Source organism: Peromyscus californicus, unplaced genomic scaffold (assembly GCF_007827085.1).
Source record: "Peromyscus californicus insignis strain IS unplaced genomic scaffold, ASM782708v3 Scaffold_9__1_contigs__length_137607984, whole genome shotgun sequence".
Classification (NCBI taxonomy): Eukaryota; Metazoa; Chordata; class Mammalia; order Rodentia; family Cricetidae; genus Peromyscus; species Peromyscus californicus.
The window spans coordinates 129,987,385-130,005,003 of record NW_026294617.1 but is presented as its reverse complement, the minus strand read 5'-3'; the positions used below and the strand labels follow the sequence as shown (position 1 = coordinate 130,005,003).

The 17,619-nt window shown below is 41.2% G+C and overlaps 1 protein-coding gene across 3 annotated transcripts in view; it reads right to left on the bottom strand.

Annotated features, from left to right (window-relative positions):
* The window catches only part of Usp33 (ubiquitin specific peptidase 33), a 67,820-nt gene that overhangs the window by 11,413 nt on the left and 38,788 nt on the right, over positions 1-17,619 (bottom strand). For 2 of the 3 annotated variants that reach the window (XM_052730973.1, XM_052730971.1), the window contains exons 8-18: positions 16,096-16,209; positions 15,575-15,653; positions 13,547-13,964; positions 10,403-10,543; positions 7,655-7,770; positions 6,167-6,336; positions 5,975-6,069; positions 5,401-5,434; positions 3,289-3,334; positions 2,285-2,465; positions 1,354-1,480 (exon numbers count right to left, since the gene is read on the bottom strand). In XM_052730973.1, the coding sequence (XP_052586933.1) occupies positions 1,354-1,480; positions 2,285-2,465; positions 3,289-3,334; positions 5,401-5,434; positions 5,975-6,069; positions 6,167-6,336; positions 7,655-7,770; positions 10,403-10,543; positions 13,547-13,964; positions 15,575-15,653; positions 16,096-16,209 (1,521 nt within the window). The remainder of the gene's footprint in view (positions 1-1,353; positions 1,481-2,284; positions 2,466-3,288; positions 3,335-5,400; positions 5,435-5,974; positions 6,070-6,166; positions 6,337-7,654; positions 7,771-10,402; positions 10,544-13,546; positions 13,965-15,574; positions 15,654-16,095; positions 16,210-17,619) is intronic. The other variant, XM_052730972.1, reaches the window with a different exon arrangement.

Here is a 17,619-nt window from a genome sequence, read left to right as displayed (position 1 = left end):
AGTCTTTGACCCACAGCTCAATACACTATACATTACCCTGGGGGTTAATACTGAATTGTAACTATGGGTATCCATGTAACAACTGGTACAAGGTAGGCATTCATTGTTAATAAGATCAAGTCAAGTAGCTAAGCTGCATTCTTGGTTCCTGTTTCAGTATCTGGCATCTTCTTTTATAAGATACTGAAGTATATCAAAGATTTTTATAGTAATACCTTTTTTTACTATTGGATATCTAGAGAAGAAATTTGGTATTTAATTCTAACTTTATATACTTTAAAAAAAACAACAACAACAACAACAAACAAAAAAACTAATCCTGGGCCAGTGAGATGTTCAGCAGGTAAGCGTGCTTGCCACCAAATCAGAGGACCTGAGTTTAATCCCAGAACCCACATGGTGGAAGAACCAATTCCTGGAGTTGTTCTCTGACCCCACAAACAAACTTTAGTGCACATACACAGGCACATACATGCATACACACATAAATAAATAAATGCTAAAGAAAGAAATGAGGGGCTGGAGAGATAGCTCAGCAGTTAAGAGCACTTGTTGTTCTTGCAGAGGACCTGGGTTAGATTCCCAGAACCCACATGGTGACTCACAACCATCTATAACTCCGGTTAGATGCCTCCTATGACCTCCTCTGGTATCAGGCACACATGTGGTGCACAGAGATACATACATACAAAATACCCATATACATAAAATAAATAAATTTAAGTGAACCTTTAAAAAAACAAGTGCTTAAAAAAAATCTAAAACAAAATATATCCTGCTGTGGAATAATCCTCTTGTACACTGTAAAGATTTGTCACTCAAATTAGTTTAATAAAAACGCTGATTGGCCAGGAATTAGGCAGAAGTATAGGTGGGGCAACTAAGAATGATGGGAAAGAGATGGGCAGAGTCAGGAGTCACCAGTCAGATGCAGGTGGAGCAGGAGATGAATGTGCCATGCTAATGAAGATACCGACACGTAATAAGGAATATGGGTTAACTTAAGTGTAAGAGTTATCTATAACAAGCCTGAGCTATTGGCAGAGCATTTATAATTAATATAAGCCTGTGTGGTAATTTGAGAATCAGCTATTGGGTATTTGGAAGTTGCTGGCCTGACAGAAACTTCTGTCTACAATACCCCTTTGCAGGACAGAAACTTCCACCCACAATATCCCTTTGCCTGTCTATGAATCTTGGATTTTCTGAACAGAAGATCATTCTGTGAACAGCTTTTTTATCTTACTCCTAGGAGTACATTTCTTATCCTCACTCATAAACCCTGCAGGTCTCAGAAGTGCAGATCCCTACAAAGAGATGTTCTTCACAGTGTCATGACAGTTCCCCCATCACCTATAAAAAAGGACGTAGGCCTCAGCATTCTGTACAGTGGACTCTGAAACTTCAGTGACGCTCTGGTCATCAAATTCATACCACAGGTTATTTAAATTGTTGCGGCAGTAGGCGATGTAGTGCCCACCTGTATTACAAGGAAAAGAGCTCGTTAGGGTGCTACATGTCACACCTACACAGCATCTGTGATCTCACTGGGTCATTCTGCACTCAGCACTACCACTGGAAGACAGGAAGGGCAAGAATTTTAATTTTTTATTCTGGTTTTGAGATAAGGTCTCACTATTGTAGCCCAGGTTGGTCATGAACTGACAATCCTCCCACCTCAGCTACCCAAGTGCTGCAAATACAAGTGTGCTCTGCCATGTACAAAACCCACCCTGTTAAAGCTGTTACCATTTGCCCTTATGACTAATTTCTCTTACTCTAAATATTCTAAGGAAGATATTTAGTGTCTTAAAACTTAACGTCACAAATGTACATAATAACTGTACATATTTATGGGGCAGAAGTTCATAATTAGGGCAACTAATGTAATTTTTACCTTAAACTTGGGGGAGTGTTTTGTTTGACAGTCTCTGCTACTCAGGTGGCCCTGAACTTAGCAGGCATTCAATGTTTGCCAATAAGATCAAGTTAGATAGCTAATCTGTATTCCTGGTACCTTTTTCAAGCAGCTGGCTTTTTTAGGGCCTTGAATTCCTAATCATCCTGCTTTGGCCGCAAGTACTGCAATGATAGGCATGTGCCCCCACAACCAGCTGTTTTCCTAACCTTTATTATTCCCTTGTATGAAGTCTGTCATTTTTCTAATAAGAAGGACTAAAATCTGTTTTTAAATTTTTCTTCCCTTGGTCAAGCAGTGCTTATTTGAGCAATCAACTCAGATACATTTTTTAATCAAGATCAGATGTCAAGTCTTTGTACTCACTGCTCGCAGTCCCATGGTGACAGATGACGGAGAGGAGGTCGTATGTCACGATCTGAACTGGGCTGTCCTTTGCGAGGAACGGCTGAAGATCCAGGCCTTCCAGAGGGAAGGAAACGTGGGTGCTGATTTTGGTAGAAAACATCAGTTCATGTCGAAATCGTTTAAGATGGATGCACAAAATCTAAAAAAGTGTAATTCAACATCCAAATTAATTATTAAAAAAGATTACAAGTAGTTAAAAAAGTATAATAAAGTTTTGTTTTATAAACAAGAAAATTCAAAATTTATAGTAATTTCAATGTTCATTTTAAAATACTGTGTTTTGGTTTTGGATTTTTTTTTCCATTTTTTTTTTTTTTTTCGAGACAGGGTTTCTCTGTGTAGCTTTGTGCCTTTCCTGCAACTCGCTTTGGAGACCAGGCTGGCCTCGAACTCACAGAGATCCGCCTGGCTCTGCCTCCCGAGTGCTGGGATTAAAGGCGTGCGCCACCACCGCCCGGCTTTTTTCCATTTTTATGAGACAAGGAAGGTCTCACTATGTAGTCCTGGCTGGCCTGGAACTTGATTGCTATGCAGACGAGGCTGGCCTTAAACTCAAAGAGATTTGCATAGCCACCATGCCTGGGTATTTTACATTCTCAATAAAAGAGTCTATGAGGTTTTTATATTATTTAAGTAGGAATATTAAATATCATCCTGAATTCTACCATGAGTCCAGATACACTTTCAATGTGGCAATGAGCATGGTTCTTCCTAAGCTCAGTGCTCCTGATTTCTGATTGCACACTTCAGACCTGCAAGACCCTGCAATGTCTGATGACATGTTCAACAGCATACTGTAAAAGGGTGTTTGTATATTCAACCCAAACTCCTAAAATCAATCCTAAAGGTACGCATGGAAAATCACTATATGACAGCTCTATGCTTCAACCATGCTGAGTTTACTACAGCATGGGACATTAGTGCATTACCACATTTTATAAACGAGTAAAATGAAGTCATACCTCAGGAAACTTCTGTACTTTACAAAACTTTACTCCATTCCTCAACCTAAAGATAGAAAAACAAATAAACAAACAAACAAACAAAAAACCTAATCAATCTACAAAACATTTATTACATTCAAATGGACCACAAAAATCTTTCAGAAAATGTCAAGAGGTATCAGAGTAGCAATATTCCTGAGTTATGTTATATATATTTATACACTAAATATCCTTAACAAAAAAATAGCACTTACCATAAAAATAACTTATATCAAGATAACAAAAAGTTAAAAGTCACTTCACAATGCTTTGATTTAAAAAAAAAATTAGGGACTAGCCATGGTAGAACACTTGCCTAAGATACACAAACTTCAGGTTCCATCCCTAGCACTACAGAGGTCAAGCTGGTAGCACATGTCTACAGCCTCAGTACTCAGGAGGTGGGAGCTGGAAAACCAGACATTCAAGGTCATCCTCAGCTACATGACAAGCTTGAGGCCAGCATGGGATACATGAGTTCCTGCTTGTAAAAAATGAGCACTAAATAAGCATGTCATTGTCTATACTTTTATAACATGCAGATACTAAGTAAAACTGCATAGTGCAAAACCAGTAGTTCAGGTTCATATATTCTTTTTATTTTGTTTTGGAGAAACAAAAGTCTCAAATTTATAATCCTATCTCAGTGCTGAGAATATCAGCATTTACCACACACCTGGCTTGAAAACATTTTATTTATTTATTTATTTATTTATTTATTTATTTTGGTTTTTTGAGACGCGGTCTCTTTACATAGCCCTGGCATTCCTGTAACTCACTATGTAGACCAGGTTGGTCTTGAACTACAGAGGTGAATCAGCCTCTGCTTCCTAAGAGCTGGGATTAAAGGCATGAGTTATCACACCTGGCCCATGACATAATATATAAGTATCACACCTGGACTGGAAACCTTTACTCTTAAATGTTGGAGAAAAATTTGAGCCAAAGAGTGATTATTGTAATTAATCAATATGAATGTACACCTGTCAGATCTCCACTTGGAATCTGGGGTGAACACTGGTTCTTCCCCCTCATCACGGTTTCTTCTACCTGGTATGTTTGGCTTCACAAGGAGATACCGTTCTAGACTCAGTTTCTTTTCAGCTATCAGACAGGGGTTCCAGACAAAACAAGAAAAATCTTTCTACATGAGTAAGAGAGGTATTTATTCATTTTTACATTTATTGTCTAAACACTGTTCCACACCATTCTACCATAAAAGGGACCGACAACTGAAGACTGAGATCTCTGTGTTGTTACAGGCAATAGCTTCTTAGTCTGTATTAAGAGTCCAGCTGTAGAGGCTGAAGAGATGCTCAGCAGTTAAGAGCATTGCTGCTCTTGCAGAGGACTCGGGCTCAGCTCCCAGCACTCACTTTCCAATATCAGGGGATCTGATGCCCTCTTCTGACCTCCATGGGCATTGGACACATATTTGATGCACATACACACAAGCAGGCAGAGTACTCACTCACATAAAATAAAAATTAAAGATTCCAGCTTTTCTTTGGAGTTTTTCTACTACAGAGATTCAGACAGTTTTCCAATTCCCTCTACATCAAAAACACTTTATCAAATCTCTACTTTTCCTGATGCCATCAAGAGGTGTTTACTTTTGTTTGTTGTGGTTGTTGGCTTCTGGCTGGCCTAGAACACACTACCTAGGCCAAGTTGTTGGGATTAAAAGGTATGTGCCACCACACCCAGCCCAAAAAGAGGTTTTTAAAAGTCAGAATGATTACAAGACAGAAAAGGAAGCTGGTAGCAGATGTGGACAAATGAGGCTTAGCCATCCTGTTGCTCTGCCCCATAACAGCAGACCTTTCACTTCCTGAGTGCCACCTGTCACCATGCAAACTCACATACTTACTTCATTCCTCAAAATCCACACATTTAATACCATCTCACATCAGACACTAACATTTCCCTTAAACATACTTTACAAAATAACCAATCTTTCTTAGTGTTAGAGGAAGGCTTCCCAGCCTAGAGTTACCAGACACAGCATCGAGTATAACTCCAGTGTGCCCAGTTCAGATAACTAGGAAAAAGACAAACTAGGAAACTGAAAGCAATGTCAGTGTTACTTACTTTTTGCATTTTTCACAACTGTACATATTGTCACCTGCAAATAGAACAGATCAGTCACTCATCTAATCACCAGCAAACTCCTCTGCAATCCCCCGGTATGCCCAGTGTGGACTTCACTGCACAGGGACAGTGAATAACTCATGATGTCTTCTTCCCTACAACCACCACCCTCCCACTCCTTTCAGTCTGATGGACTAACTCAAGAAACAGTCTCTTCATTTATTCACTAAACAGAATTTACTGCTCATCCCGCCATATGCCCAGCATGATGCTGGACACACAAGAAAAATGTAGGACCTTCAATGAAGCTGAAGATGTAAAGACAATTCAAGACACATCTTACATCTGTTATCTTCATTGAGTTCTCCTTCTCTGACTCACAGAACTTCAAAATGTGTCACTTGTATTAGAGAAATCTATAATAAATTCCTTCAGGACATGACTTTTCTCATCATGGTTCCACTGCCAGGGAAGGTACCTCCATGCAAATGCAAGCAAGTACTATTTAAGCTATCCAAAAACTCAGCATTAGATTCACTACCAAACCAATCATGAATATGATTACATTTCTTACCTTTAAGTTCATCTCTGGCGAAGAAGGCAGCAAGACAATCTTGCAAGGTTACTACTGGACCCCAAAACCAGCTAGGGACACAGGAGACAACAAACCTGAAACATCATTGACAGAAGAAAAAGAAGTGTTCTGCTAGTACAGCAGAAGCAGCAGGGTCAACAATCAGGCCAAGCAAAGAGAATAAATACGCACCTCTTCACATACTCCATGAAGAAAGCTATCCACCCTTGTGGCGCATACGCTTCACCACACGACCCTGCCTTGACTATGGTTGGGTGACTGGAGGAGTGCAGCTTAGCAAGGTCTTCCTTGCCAGGAATCGGCAAGGACAGATCCTGAAAGGTCTCGAGGGTTACAGACACCTGCAAGTGTTTGGTTTTAATGGGATGGAGAGAATCCAGCACAGTTATTTATAAGATTAGATTTCTTCCAAAGATGAAAGCAAATTATTATAATAAGCAAATATAAACAACAAGCAAATTGCTTTTAGAATACTACAGACAGAAAGGATCCTGGCTTGCTTTGGACCAGGTGCTGTTCCAAATGTAATCTTCCTATAAGCCACTAGTATTTCTATGGATCAGAGATGTCACAGTGTTAAGAAGCACAGCAAATCCAGCCACCTGGCCACTAAGGACTGGTGTTCAGATTCTTTGGGCATGTGGGGAGGGCGAGGCACATGGGACTGGGTCTTACTATATGCTACATCATCCAGGCTGTTCTCAAACGCTGGGCCTCAAGTCATCCTCTCAAGCCTCCCTCAGCCTCCCAAGCACAGAAACTGCAGGCTGCAGACAGTCTGAGATGTTGTTAAAAGGGGGTGAAGAGGAAACCAAACCTGACATCCACTGCACGTAAGAGCGGGGATGCATCATGGGAGACACACTGCTTCAGGCGACCATGAAGTGTATTTACCCCACACTAAGATGACTATGACGCCTTTGGTCATACGGTCTCACTACATGACAGTCACATGCAGTCAGTCCTTAACTGCAGCACTACCTATACACTCTAAGTAAAAACATTTCTGGGTAATATACCGTCTACGTGTATATGATCCGACTAAATGCCTTACATTTGCCTTAACAACAATAATTGAAAACTTATTTCTCTCTTGTTCCTGAGACATTATTTCACATTCATTAACTATACTCATTCCTGCACTAAAGTAAAACACTAAGAAATTCCGAAGGATTAGGTATTGGTAAAAACCCTCACAATAATTTTATTTTATGTTTGAGACAAGGTCTTGGGTCAGTTTTTTTTTCCTTGTGTTTGTTTGTAATTTGGCATTATCTTTATTATTGAAGCATTCATGTTATTTACAAGCTACCTACAAGGCCAAATGTAAGAAATACACTTACTGCCTTTTGCTTGTAAACACAATAGTTTCCAGGCACACCTAATTTCATCAGCCTTGGGAGAATAAGCACTGTTAACAATTCTTGTTGCTAAGCAACGTCTCACTTTTATATGTAACCAAAGCAGAGAGAGAACCCATGGTCCTTTACAAAGGACATGTCGTGTACCTTTACTCTACACCTAATATCAACGTATAATTGACACAAGAAATGGATGCATGGTCTGCAAAAGCAACAATTTAATTCTCCAGACTTTTCAGGTTTTTCAAAATATCATTTGACAGAACTTTTCTGTGTGGTATGGTTCCCGCATACTCACCCTATCACACGTCAGACACTGTACTGAACTAATGATTGTTCCATCAAATATGTCAGAAATAACACTCCTGTATTTCTTATGCTGCTTTTTTCTCTTTGGAGATGCAGAAGACTGAGCTAGAATTTAAAACATTAAAAATAATCATTAGTTCCTTGAATATTTTTCTCTAAAATATTTTTGCATTGTCTTGGGATCTCATGTAGTACCGACTGGCCTCAAATTCACTAGGACTCTGCGACCGATTCTGAACTCCTGCTCCCCCGCTTCCATCTCCCTCTGACACTGGGTTAGAAGAGTGCTACAATGCCTTGCTTCCTCTAGAATCTTTTCCTTTTTAAGACTTATTGATTTATTAATGTGTATGTTATGTGTCTGTGTGTCTGTGCATGTGGGTAGCCCTGGAAGTCAGAAAAGGGCACTGATTCCCTGAGCTGGAGTCAGAAGCAGGTGACAGCTACCTGATGTAACTGCTGGGTACTAGACCCTGCATACCATCTCAGCCACTGGGCCCTCCAGCATCTTTAACAGTAGAATCTTTTAACAGTAGAAATTACTCGGCCTGCAAGATGCTCAGCAGGTAGAAATGCTTCCTGTACAGCCTCAGACCTGAGCTTGACCCCCAAGACCCACATGATCTAAGGAGAAAACCAACCAGCTGTCCTCCAACCTCTACAAGTATGCTGTGGCACGTGCACTCACACACATATGTATGTCACGGGCTGGAGAGATGGAGCACTTGCTGCTCTTCCACAGGACCAGCACCTACATAAGGATCTCATAACTACCTGTAAGTCTAGCACCGGGGGATCCTACACCCTCTTCTGGCTCCCATAAGTACCCAAACATATATGGCATGTATACACAGAGAAACACATATACATGAACAATAATAAAATGAATCCTTAAAAACTCATTACTTAAAGAAGTCAATCAAAAATCAAATAAGGCTTAAGCTGGCTTTAAATTATTTGTGATTCTCGGCCACATGAAATGTACATAGGGGAATATGAAATTAGTTAATTTTATAAACAATCTGAAATTAGTTAATATTAAACAGCATAACAACTTACTCATTTGTTCCATGTGTAAATAAGGAGTTAGCCCCCATCACTGGGATATTTATGCTCAACAGGTCAGAGGAAGGAGAAGAAGTTGGAGGGGCCATGTATAGATAAAAGGATAAAACAGGAGGGCCCAGCCCACACATTACTCCTTTGAACAGTCCTACCTGTACTTGCTTGCTTTGCATTAGGGCTCATATGAAGAAAGGATTCTGTTAGTGAGGTCTGTTATATATATTCTTCCGGATATAGGTTCTTTGTCAACTTACAAATGTTTATTTCCAATCTTACCCTCCCTTTTAAAAAAAAAAAATCTTAACAAGGTCCTTTGCCAAGACATCTTAGTTCTTTTATAGATGGTGTCTTTTTTTTGTATGTGGGGCAAAGGGTCCATGCAGGTGAAGTATGGAAATCAGAAGACAAACTGGTGCAATCAGTTTCTTTCCTTTTACTGTGGGTCTGCAGATCAAACTCCGGTTATCATGCATCTACAACAAGCACTGACATCCACGGGCCCACCTCGCTGGCCCATGTTTTCATTGTCTATAAGCATGTCTTTAAGACCTTCAGGTATGTTTCTCTGTTCACCTGTTTGTTTGAGACAGGTTTTCATTATGAGCCCTGACTGTTCTAGAACCCTCTATTTAGACCATGCAGTCCCTGAATTCAATTCCACACAGATCAACCTTCCTCTGAGTGCTGGGAATAAAAGCATGCACTACCACAAGGGTCCCTCTCTAAGTTTCACATTTTATAACGCTAGCATTCTGATTTAAAGCAGGTGGTAATGCAGAATGGTACACTCTGGAAGACGGGGCAGCTTTGTACAGTGTTGAGCATAAGATGAACATAATTTTGAACCCAGGAAATACAATCCTCAGACCTTATCTTTGATAAAGAAAAACTTAGGATCACACAAAAACTATACATAAGTGTTTACAGCAGTATTATTCATAATTGCCAAAAACTGTAAACAACCCAGAAATCCCTTGATGAGTGAATAAACAAGCAGTCTCTTGGTGACACCATTGAGACACAGCACGGTAAGGAAAAGAAACAAGTGCTCAGATGTGCAACAATGCAGCCCACTCTGAAATACATTATGCTACAGGATTTAAGAAAAGAAATAGGAAGGCTGTTTCCTATGCCTCCATACCCTGTAGCATCATTTACAGGGCACTCTGGGAAAAGGGGAAACAAGAGAAGGAGCAGACTTTAGGGGTCCATCAGGAACAGAGCATCAGTGTGTCAGGCCTTGGTGTAGGGTGACAATCTGATTATGAAATTGTAGGACGGACTGGGTTAAAAGGCACGGAAAGAGGCTCAGCAGGTAAGCACACTGGCTGCCCTTACAGAGGACCCAGGTTTGCCCAGCACTCAGATAGCAGCTCACAACCATCCATGGTTCCAGGTGATCTGATGCTCTCTTCTAACTTCTGTGCCCCAAGAACACATGTGGTGCATATACATATATGTAGGCAAGAGACTCATACACATAAAATGTTAAAGTGAACTAAACTCTAAGAAAAAGTTTTAATGTAGAGAACCACAGACAAAAAATTCTAATCGTCATTGTATAATTCTATCAATTTTAAGAGATTACCTATTTCCTAACACTCTATCAACATTAGAATCAGAGTCTAAACTAAGATACAAAGCAGAGGAACTGGAGAGGGAATTCTTCTACCTTTCTTGTGTGGAGGTGTCAATCCCGGCCACAGATTGCCTGACTTAGGAGGGCTTGCTGATAAACGTGGATTAACACTTTCATTTGATGGAAGAATCTGTGATGTAGACAGGTCATTCAAATGGACATCAGTGATATATTCTGTAATATTTAAATTTTTATTATTACCTTCAATTAAAATTATAAAAGAAACTATTAAGTAAAGTTATATTCCATGTGGTCAATCATATTCATTAATGTAAAGACTCCTTCATTTGATATATTGAAGACAGTACATGTTAACAAATGCCAAGTGTTTGCTAAGCAAAATAACAGTGATTTTTTCCTACCCAGGAATTCAATTAATTCAATTAAGACATTACTGCTATAGTCGGTTCAGCAAATGAGTAGTGGTAACACAAAACCAAAGATGATCATATCTCCCAAATTTAGTACAATTTCTAAATATCCACCCACAAGTTACAAAAAGAATTCTTTGTTTTCTTGATACAAGATCTCATGTAGCTCAGCCTGGCCTTGAACTCTATGTAGCCCAAGTTGAGGTCATCCTTCACCTCCCAAAAGCTGGGACTAAAGGCATGCACTGCCATGTCTGTTTCCTACACTTCTGTAAGACATTTTTTCAAATTACATGTGTCTGTGTCTCTGTGTGAATAGCACACTTGAACATGTAGATGCTCCTGGAGGCCAGGAGAGCTGGAGACAGAGACAGCTGTGAGCCACCCAACAAGGGTGCTGGGAACCAAAGCTGGGTCCTCTGCAAAAGCAGGACAGGCTCTTAAGTGTTGACCCATCTGCGTAGATCTACCCACTTTGTTTTTATTTAACTTTTTTTCACTGTGCTGGAGAGAGAACCCAAGACTTTAAAAAATGCTAAACATGTGTTCTATCACTGAGCCATGCTCCCTCAGCCCACAAATTATTTTAAGTGGATGAAAGGATTATTGTCCCAAATAAACTTGGTAATCAAAACCAAACAAGACCTGTAGGCATTGGGAGCTGGAGAGGTGGCTCAGTGCATACAAGCACTTACTGCTCTTACAGAGGACAGAGGTTCAGTTCCCAGCACCTACCTGGCAGTTCACAACTGCCTGTAACTCCAATCCTATGAGATCAAATGCCCAGCTCTGGCCTCTGTGGGATCCTGCACACATCAGGGGTGCAACAACTCATGCATGTAAACACACAGACACATAAATAATCTTTTTTTTTAATTCTGGTATAAATTAATCATACTTATTCTTACTGTGATAAAAATGAGATTTATCTTTCAGGAACCTCTCTCTTCAGAACTTAATTGTAAGAGGAATCAAGTGAGCTACATCTCATGAATGCTACTCCAACAGTGTTGTTAGAGCCTTAGTGCCTAGCATATCTTCCAGCACATGGCACTGTGTAACTGTGCAAATGAACAGACAGAGGGAAAACTGTTGATAAAGAATCAACCACGGGGTTGGAGAGAGGTTCAGCCATTAACAGCACTTGCTGCTCTTGCAGAGAATCCAGGTTCAGTTCCCAGAATCCAAATGGTGGAGGCTTACAACCATCCATAACTCCAGTTCCAGGGAATCCCACACCCTCTTCTGGCTTCACTGGGCACCAGGCACACATGTAGTGCACATGCATACATGCAGTCAGAACACTCATACACAAAAAATAAATATAAATTTAATTTAAAAAAAAGCATGTCAACCATGACTAAAGAAGACATCAAAATACTGGTGGTGAAAGCCTTGTTATAGGACTTCCTAAACCGAAGCAGCTCAAGGCTTCGGAGGCTAGTGAGTAAGTATTTCAGGTTTTGTGCATTACATGGTCTGGGTCATCGTTTTTTCACCCAGAATGTAAAACATAGAATGCTCAGACCCACTTTAGTTCATTATTCCTTACTATGTGCTAAGAACAAGCCCACAAGCAAGCAATATAGGAGCAGTCTGTCCCTGGATTATGCTTCCCTGTGGCTTCTGACAGGAAGTCTGGTTATCAGAACTGACACTCAGGCATTTACTGACTAAAGAACTTCTACCCACAGTGAGTCTGTAAAGAGCCTAAGCACTCCTGGGCTTCCCAGCTGGAAAGCACAAGGCAGTCTTCCAAAGCTAAGGGAATACTATCCAAGAAAGAACTTCACCTGCTGACTGGTCCTCTCCAGTACTTACAGAGATAAACTAGTGCACTCAGACATTTAACCTAACTGACTGGTCCTCTCCAGTACTTACAGAGATAGACTTGATGTTATTCTTGACCACTGAGTCACATCATCTGATTTCCTAATCATCAAATTTTACAGAATTTAGAGTAGTCAATACCACATCAAGATAAGTTCGCTCTTAAAGAGATAAATATGGTATGTAAAGCAATTTAACTCGTGTCTTTCATTTGGGTATTTGCCCTGTCTCAAAGGAACACTGTCCAATGTTGTGATATAATATATCCTAACAAAGTTCATTTACATGTTGGCTATGTCTACAGTGAGAACCACTGAAATGTAATAACATGCACGATTAGAAAATCTGGATTGTGGAGAGATAGCTCAGTGGTTAAGAGGACTGACTGGCTGTCCTTCCAGAGGTCCTGAGTTCACCTCCCAGCAACCACATGGTGGCTCACAACCATCTATAATGCCCTCTTCAGGCAAAGAAAGAAAATTTGGATTGTTTTTCTTTTTCTCAGGATCTCAACAGAATTTGCTTAAAATAAAAGGGAAAATTCCAAGGGGACTAATTTTCTAGATTACTATGTGACCACATAAAGGAATTCTGATGAGCCCTTGCTTTAAAATAAAAATTTAAAAAATGAATTCCTAAGTAAATGATCCACAAAATTATCTTTTTAGTTCCATAATTTTATGGTTTTAACACTTCAAACAGATAGCATTAAACTGCAAGTCTATTAGTTAAAGATCACAAAAGGAAGCCAGGTATGGTAGCACTCGCCTTTAGTTTCAGCATTCAAGAGGCAGAGGCAGGTGGATGTGTTTAGATAGCCTGGTCTACATAGTAAGTTCCAGGCCAGCCTGGGGTACCCACTGAGATCCTGCTTCAAACATAAAGAAATAAGTTGTTCCAAAAGTAACGGTTAGTTAAGTGCTCATTCCTGCACAGAAAACACGATCATCCTGCAACCCAATGATTAAATCATCACCTGAAGCTCTGCCGTGTATTTGCACTTTGACGGTCTCCTGGCTGTTCAGGTCCACCGTCTCACACACGGTGTCTCTGTCTTTATCCAGTTCTACTTCAGAGTTTGCTCTATTGATCTTGTTGCACATCTTCTCTTTCTGCCAGTCCTTGGCCATCTCCAGGTCATCCTCCTCCTGGATGAGCATTGTGGTCTCGTTGCTGTCTTCAGCAAAGCCTTTGGAACCACTCTCATGGTCTGCTTTCTCGCTGCTGCTGCTACAAGACTCGCAGGACTGAAAATCCACATCTGACTGGCTCTTCTCCTCCTCCACAGTCTCCTCAGAAGCCAGAGTTTGCGGGTCTTCCTCCAGTTCCATGACCTGCTCCTTTAACTCCTCATGAAGCAGGTCCATTAAACAGCGAAGGAACTCCTGGGCATCCTACACACCAACAACAAAGCCACATGAGCAGTCTAGAGCAAATGCCTGTAGGGCCCTAGGGAGGATGAATGAGGGGCACAGTGTCACACTGAGCACGTCTGCAGCCCACACTGCAGCACAGCTGCAGCACACTGCATCCCAAAAGCCAGGCAAAGAAAGCAACGCTGTGAAATGAAACGGGATGAAACAAAGTAAGGATTCTCCTCAGGCGACAATCAGAATTCAGAATTATGTCCTAAAATAAAATATTATATAAGATGGGTTTAAGTTAGCGCTTTCCCCATCCATGGACTGTGTCTTAAAGAAAAATTCTTTTTTAGTTAGTGGTGGCACACACCTTTAATCCCAGCACTTAGGAGGCAGAGGCAGGCGAATCTCTATGAGTTCGAGGATGGTCTACATAGTGAGTTCCAGGGCAGCCAGGGCTACACAGAGAAACCTTGTCTCGAAACACCAGAAAAAAAAAAAAAGAAAACCTTCTTGATCGACCCTAAGAACCTGTTGATAACACAACTTTCTGAGCTGCGAAGATGCGTCAGCCAAGTAAGAGCATTTGCCACACAAGCCAGACAACCCGATTCAATCCCTAGAACCTGCTGTGGGAAGACAACCCACTGTACAAAGTTGCTCTCTGACCTTTACAAAAGCACTGGGCATGTGCACCCCCCCCACATACACACACTCACAAATAACGTTAAATAAAAAGCACTGGGCATGTGCACACCCCCACATACACACACTCACAAATAACGTTAAATAAAAAGCACTGGGCATGTGCACACCCCCCACATACACACACTCACAAATAACGTTAAATAAAAAAACTTAAAAATACAAATTACTGAGCTCCTAGTCACAGTACTACATTATAATCTCTGGAGAGTCAGAAATTTATATGGGAAAAGTTAGTAGAAAATAAGTAATAGTTTGAGAAAAGAGAATGTGTGAGGACCAGCTATAAATACTCAAGGTACTACACAACACTAAAGTGACCGAACCTGCCCTAGGACAGACAATGAGATGCCCCCAGAAGGGAGAAGGTGCAGTGTGGTGCAGAACACTCGCCTGGCATCCAACAGGCGCTGCGTTCATTCACTGGATCCACAGAAAATAAACTAACAGCCAGCTGTGGTGGGGCACCTCCGTAGCCCCAGCACATGAGAGGTAGAGAGAAGAGGATCAGAGACCAAAGGTCATCTTCAGCTAATGGAAAGGTCAAGACCAGCCAGGGCTATAGGAGACCCTGTCTCAAAAGTCCAAACACTACAGACACAGAGGAGCAATCATCAAAAAGGTAAATGGGGAAACAATGAAGAATGATAACATTTTCTACGTATTAAAGACCATTAAAATGGAGGCTGGCCAGATGGTTCAGCAGTTAAGACGACTCAGTAAGAGTTCTTCCACACAACCAGGCTCAGTTTCCAGCACCCACAAGGTATGGCTGACAGCCATCTGCAACTTCAGCTCCAGGAAACGATGCCCTCTTCTGACCTCTGTAGGCACCAGGCACCCGTGGTGAACATACAAACACACACACAGTAGAAACAGTCATACAAACAAAATAAATCTAACAAAAAAATTAAGGATTTTTTAAAGGAATAACTAACCTGCTGAGAATAGCCTCGAAAAGTTGGGTTTACAGTTTTAATTCCTTGGAACAGATTAGCAGGCACAACAGATCCAGGCCTGAAAAGGAAACAGTTTTAAATAGGTATTTTTGTAGTTTTTTAAAGAATTTTTATTACTCTTACAATGCACAGTACTTTTAAAAAGCACAACTTCTAAACAGTTCTAAAACAAAACTAACATAGTACATCAAATAATTACCAAGACGCTTAGCCCCAGGGCACAGGCTAGCCTAGGCTGTCTGTTCCGCCCACAGTCTGGGGAGGCTTGCTCCACTACAACTCTGCATCTGAGTAACAGGGGCGCTGCAGCCAGCATACCATCCTACCATCCGTTGACACTGATACTGGCAACCGCTCCTTCATCTGCATTTCAGTTCCACCTGTAACACCTGACCTAACCAAATCCCATTTCCACACTTTTTTTCCGCCCTCCAAACAGGTCTGCATTCTCTCCAATGTTATAATACTGGTTTTTAAAGGTAATTATGGTAAGTACATACCTGCTCTTGTGCCACAATTCTGTCATTAGTTTGAGGTAACTTTTACAGATTGCTGGCTTCTTATCTGTTCTAGCCAGTCCTCCACAATCAAGAAAGAAATGTGTCAAAGGTGGGCTAATTAAGAAAGAGAAAAATATCAGAGTGGAATCAAAGCTGAATCCCTATTCATTTCTAGTTGCTCAATGAATTGACAGCATGGTAACCTCTATCTGTTAGGTCTTTGCTCTCTTTTACAGTCTGATATTCATTCCTTGATCTCATCAGTAAGCTCAACCACTCACGCTTAGATCCACCAATCAAGTCCTCTACACTGCCCAATTCAGGGAACACCTATCAGTTTTGTCTCGGCACCATCTGTCACCTGTGAGTCCCCTCATGGTGTCTTTCATTTATTTATTATTTACTTATATTTTTTCTTTTTTAAAGTTTACTCTTCTCTCCTTTACCACATCTGGACCACAGTTTTCCCTCCATCCTCCTCCCAGACCCTCCTCACAGCCTCCCCTCCCCCCTCCCCCCATCCACTCCTCCTGCACTTCCCTTAAGAGCAGGCCTCCCGGGGATGTCAACCAAACACAGCTGTCTTAGTCAGGGTTTCTACTGCTGTGACAAAAGGCCAGTAAAAGCAGGTTGAGGAGGAAAGGGTTTCACTAAAGTGAGACTTTGCTTTGCTGGGATACTTGATGCTGCTGGGCTAGAGCCAAGAAATTAGCGGTGATTAAGAAGAGACCAGCATCACTGAGGTGAAATCTGGGAAGTGTTTCCTGAGAGCACAGAGAAGCTGTGTTCCAGAGGTGGCCAAGGTTGTACCTCATGCTGGCAGCCAGACTTGGTAATGTCTAAGAGTCACCCAGGTGGTACTGGTTTTGCCAGCATGAAGAAGTCATGGAGAGCAGCTGAGGCTTGGCACCCTGAAGAGAGCCTAGGAGAGGCTATCAGTGAAAGCAGCCCAGTTGCAGCAGAAGACCCCAGTGTTTTGGAGATGCCAGAACCATGGGATGACCACAAGAACAGTAGCAGTGGAGTGGAGCCAGCTGGGACCTAGAAGAATGAGCTGTGTGTGCTGCAGAGGGCGGCGCCAGAGACATGACCCAAGTCCTTGGAGGAGCCCAGAAGATACTGACTAAATCCCAGATAATTGAACACTGAGTTACTTAAATTGTTGGAGTTTGGTTTTGCTTGGTTCAGATTGTGACTGTGCCCTGGTTCTTCTCTCTTAAAGAGAGCATTTCATGCATTTTTTATTTTACTGGAGACCACAATTGAGAGCTTTGAATTTTAAAAGAAATTGGCTATTTTAAAGGAACTGAAATTTCAATGTGAGATCTTGGGATGAATAAGAAAGGAAGGTTGTGGCTTAATAGTCATGTGTTTGTGTGTCAAGTTGACAAGGATCAGTTTTACTGGCTGGTTTTGGGTCAACTTGACACAAGCTAGAGTCATCAGAGGAGGGAGTCTCAGTTGAGGAAACGTCTCCATGAGATCCAGCTGTAAGGCATTTTCTCAATTAGTAATCAATGGGGG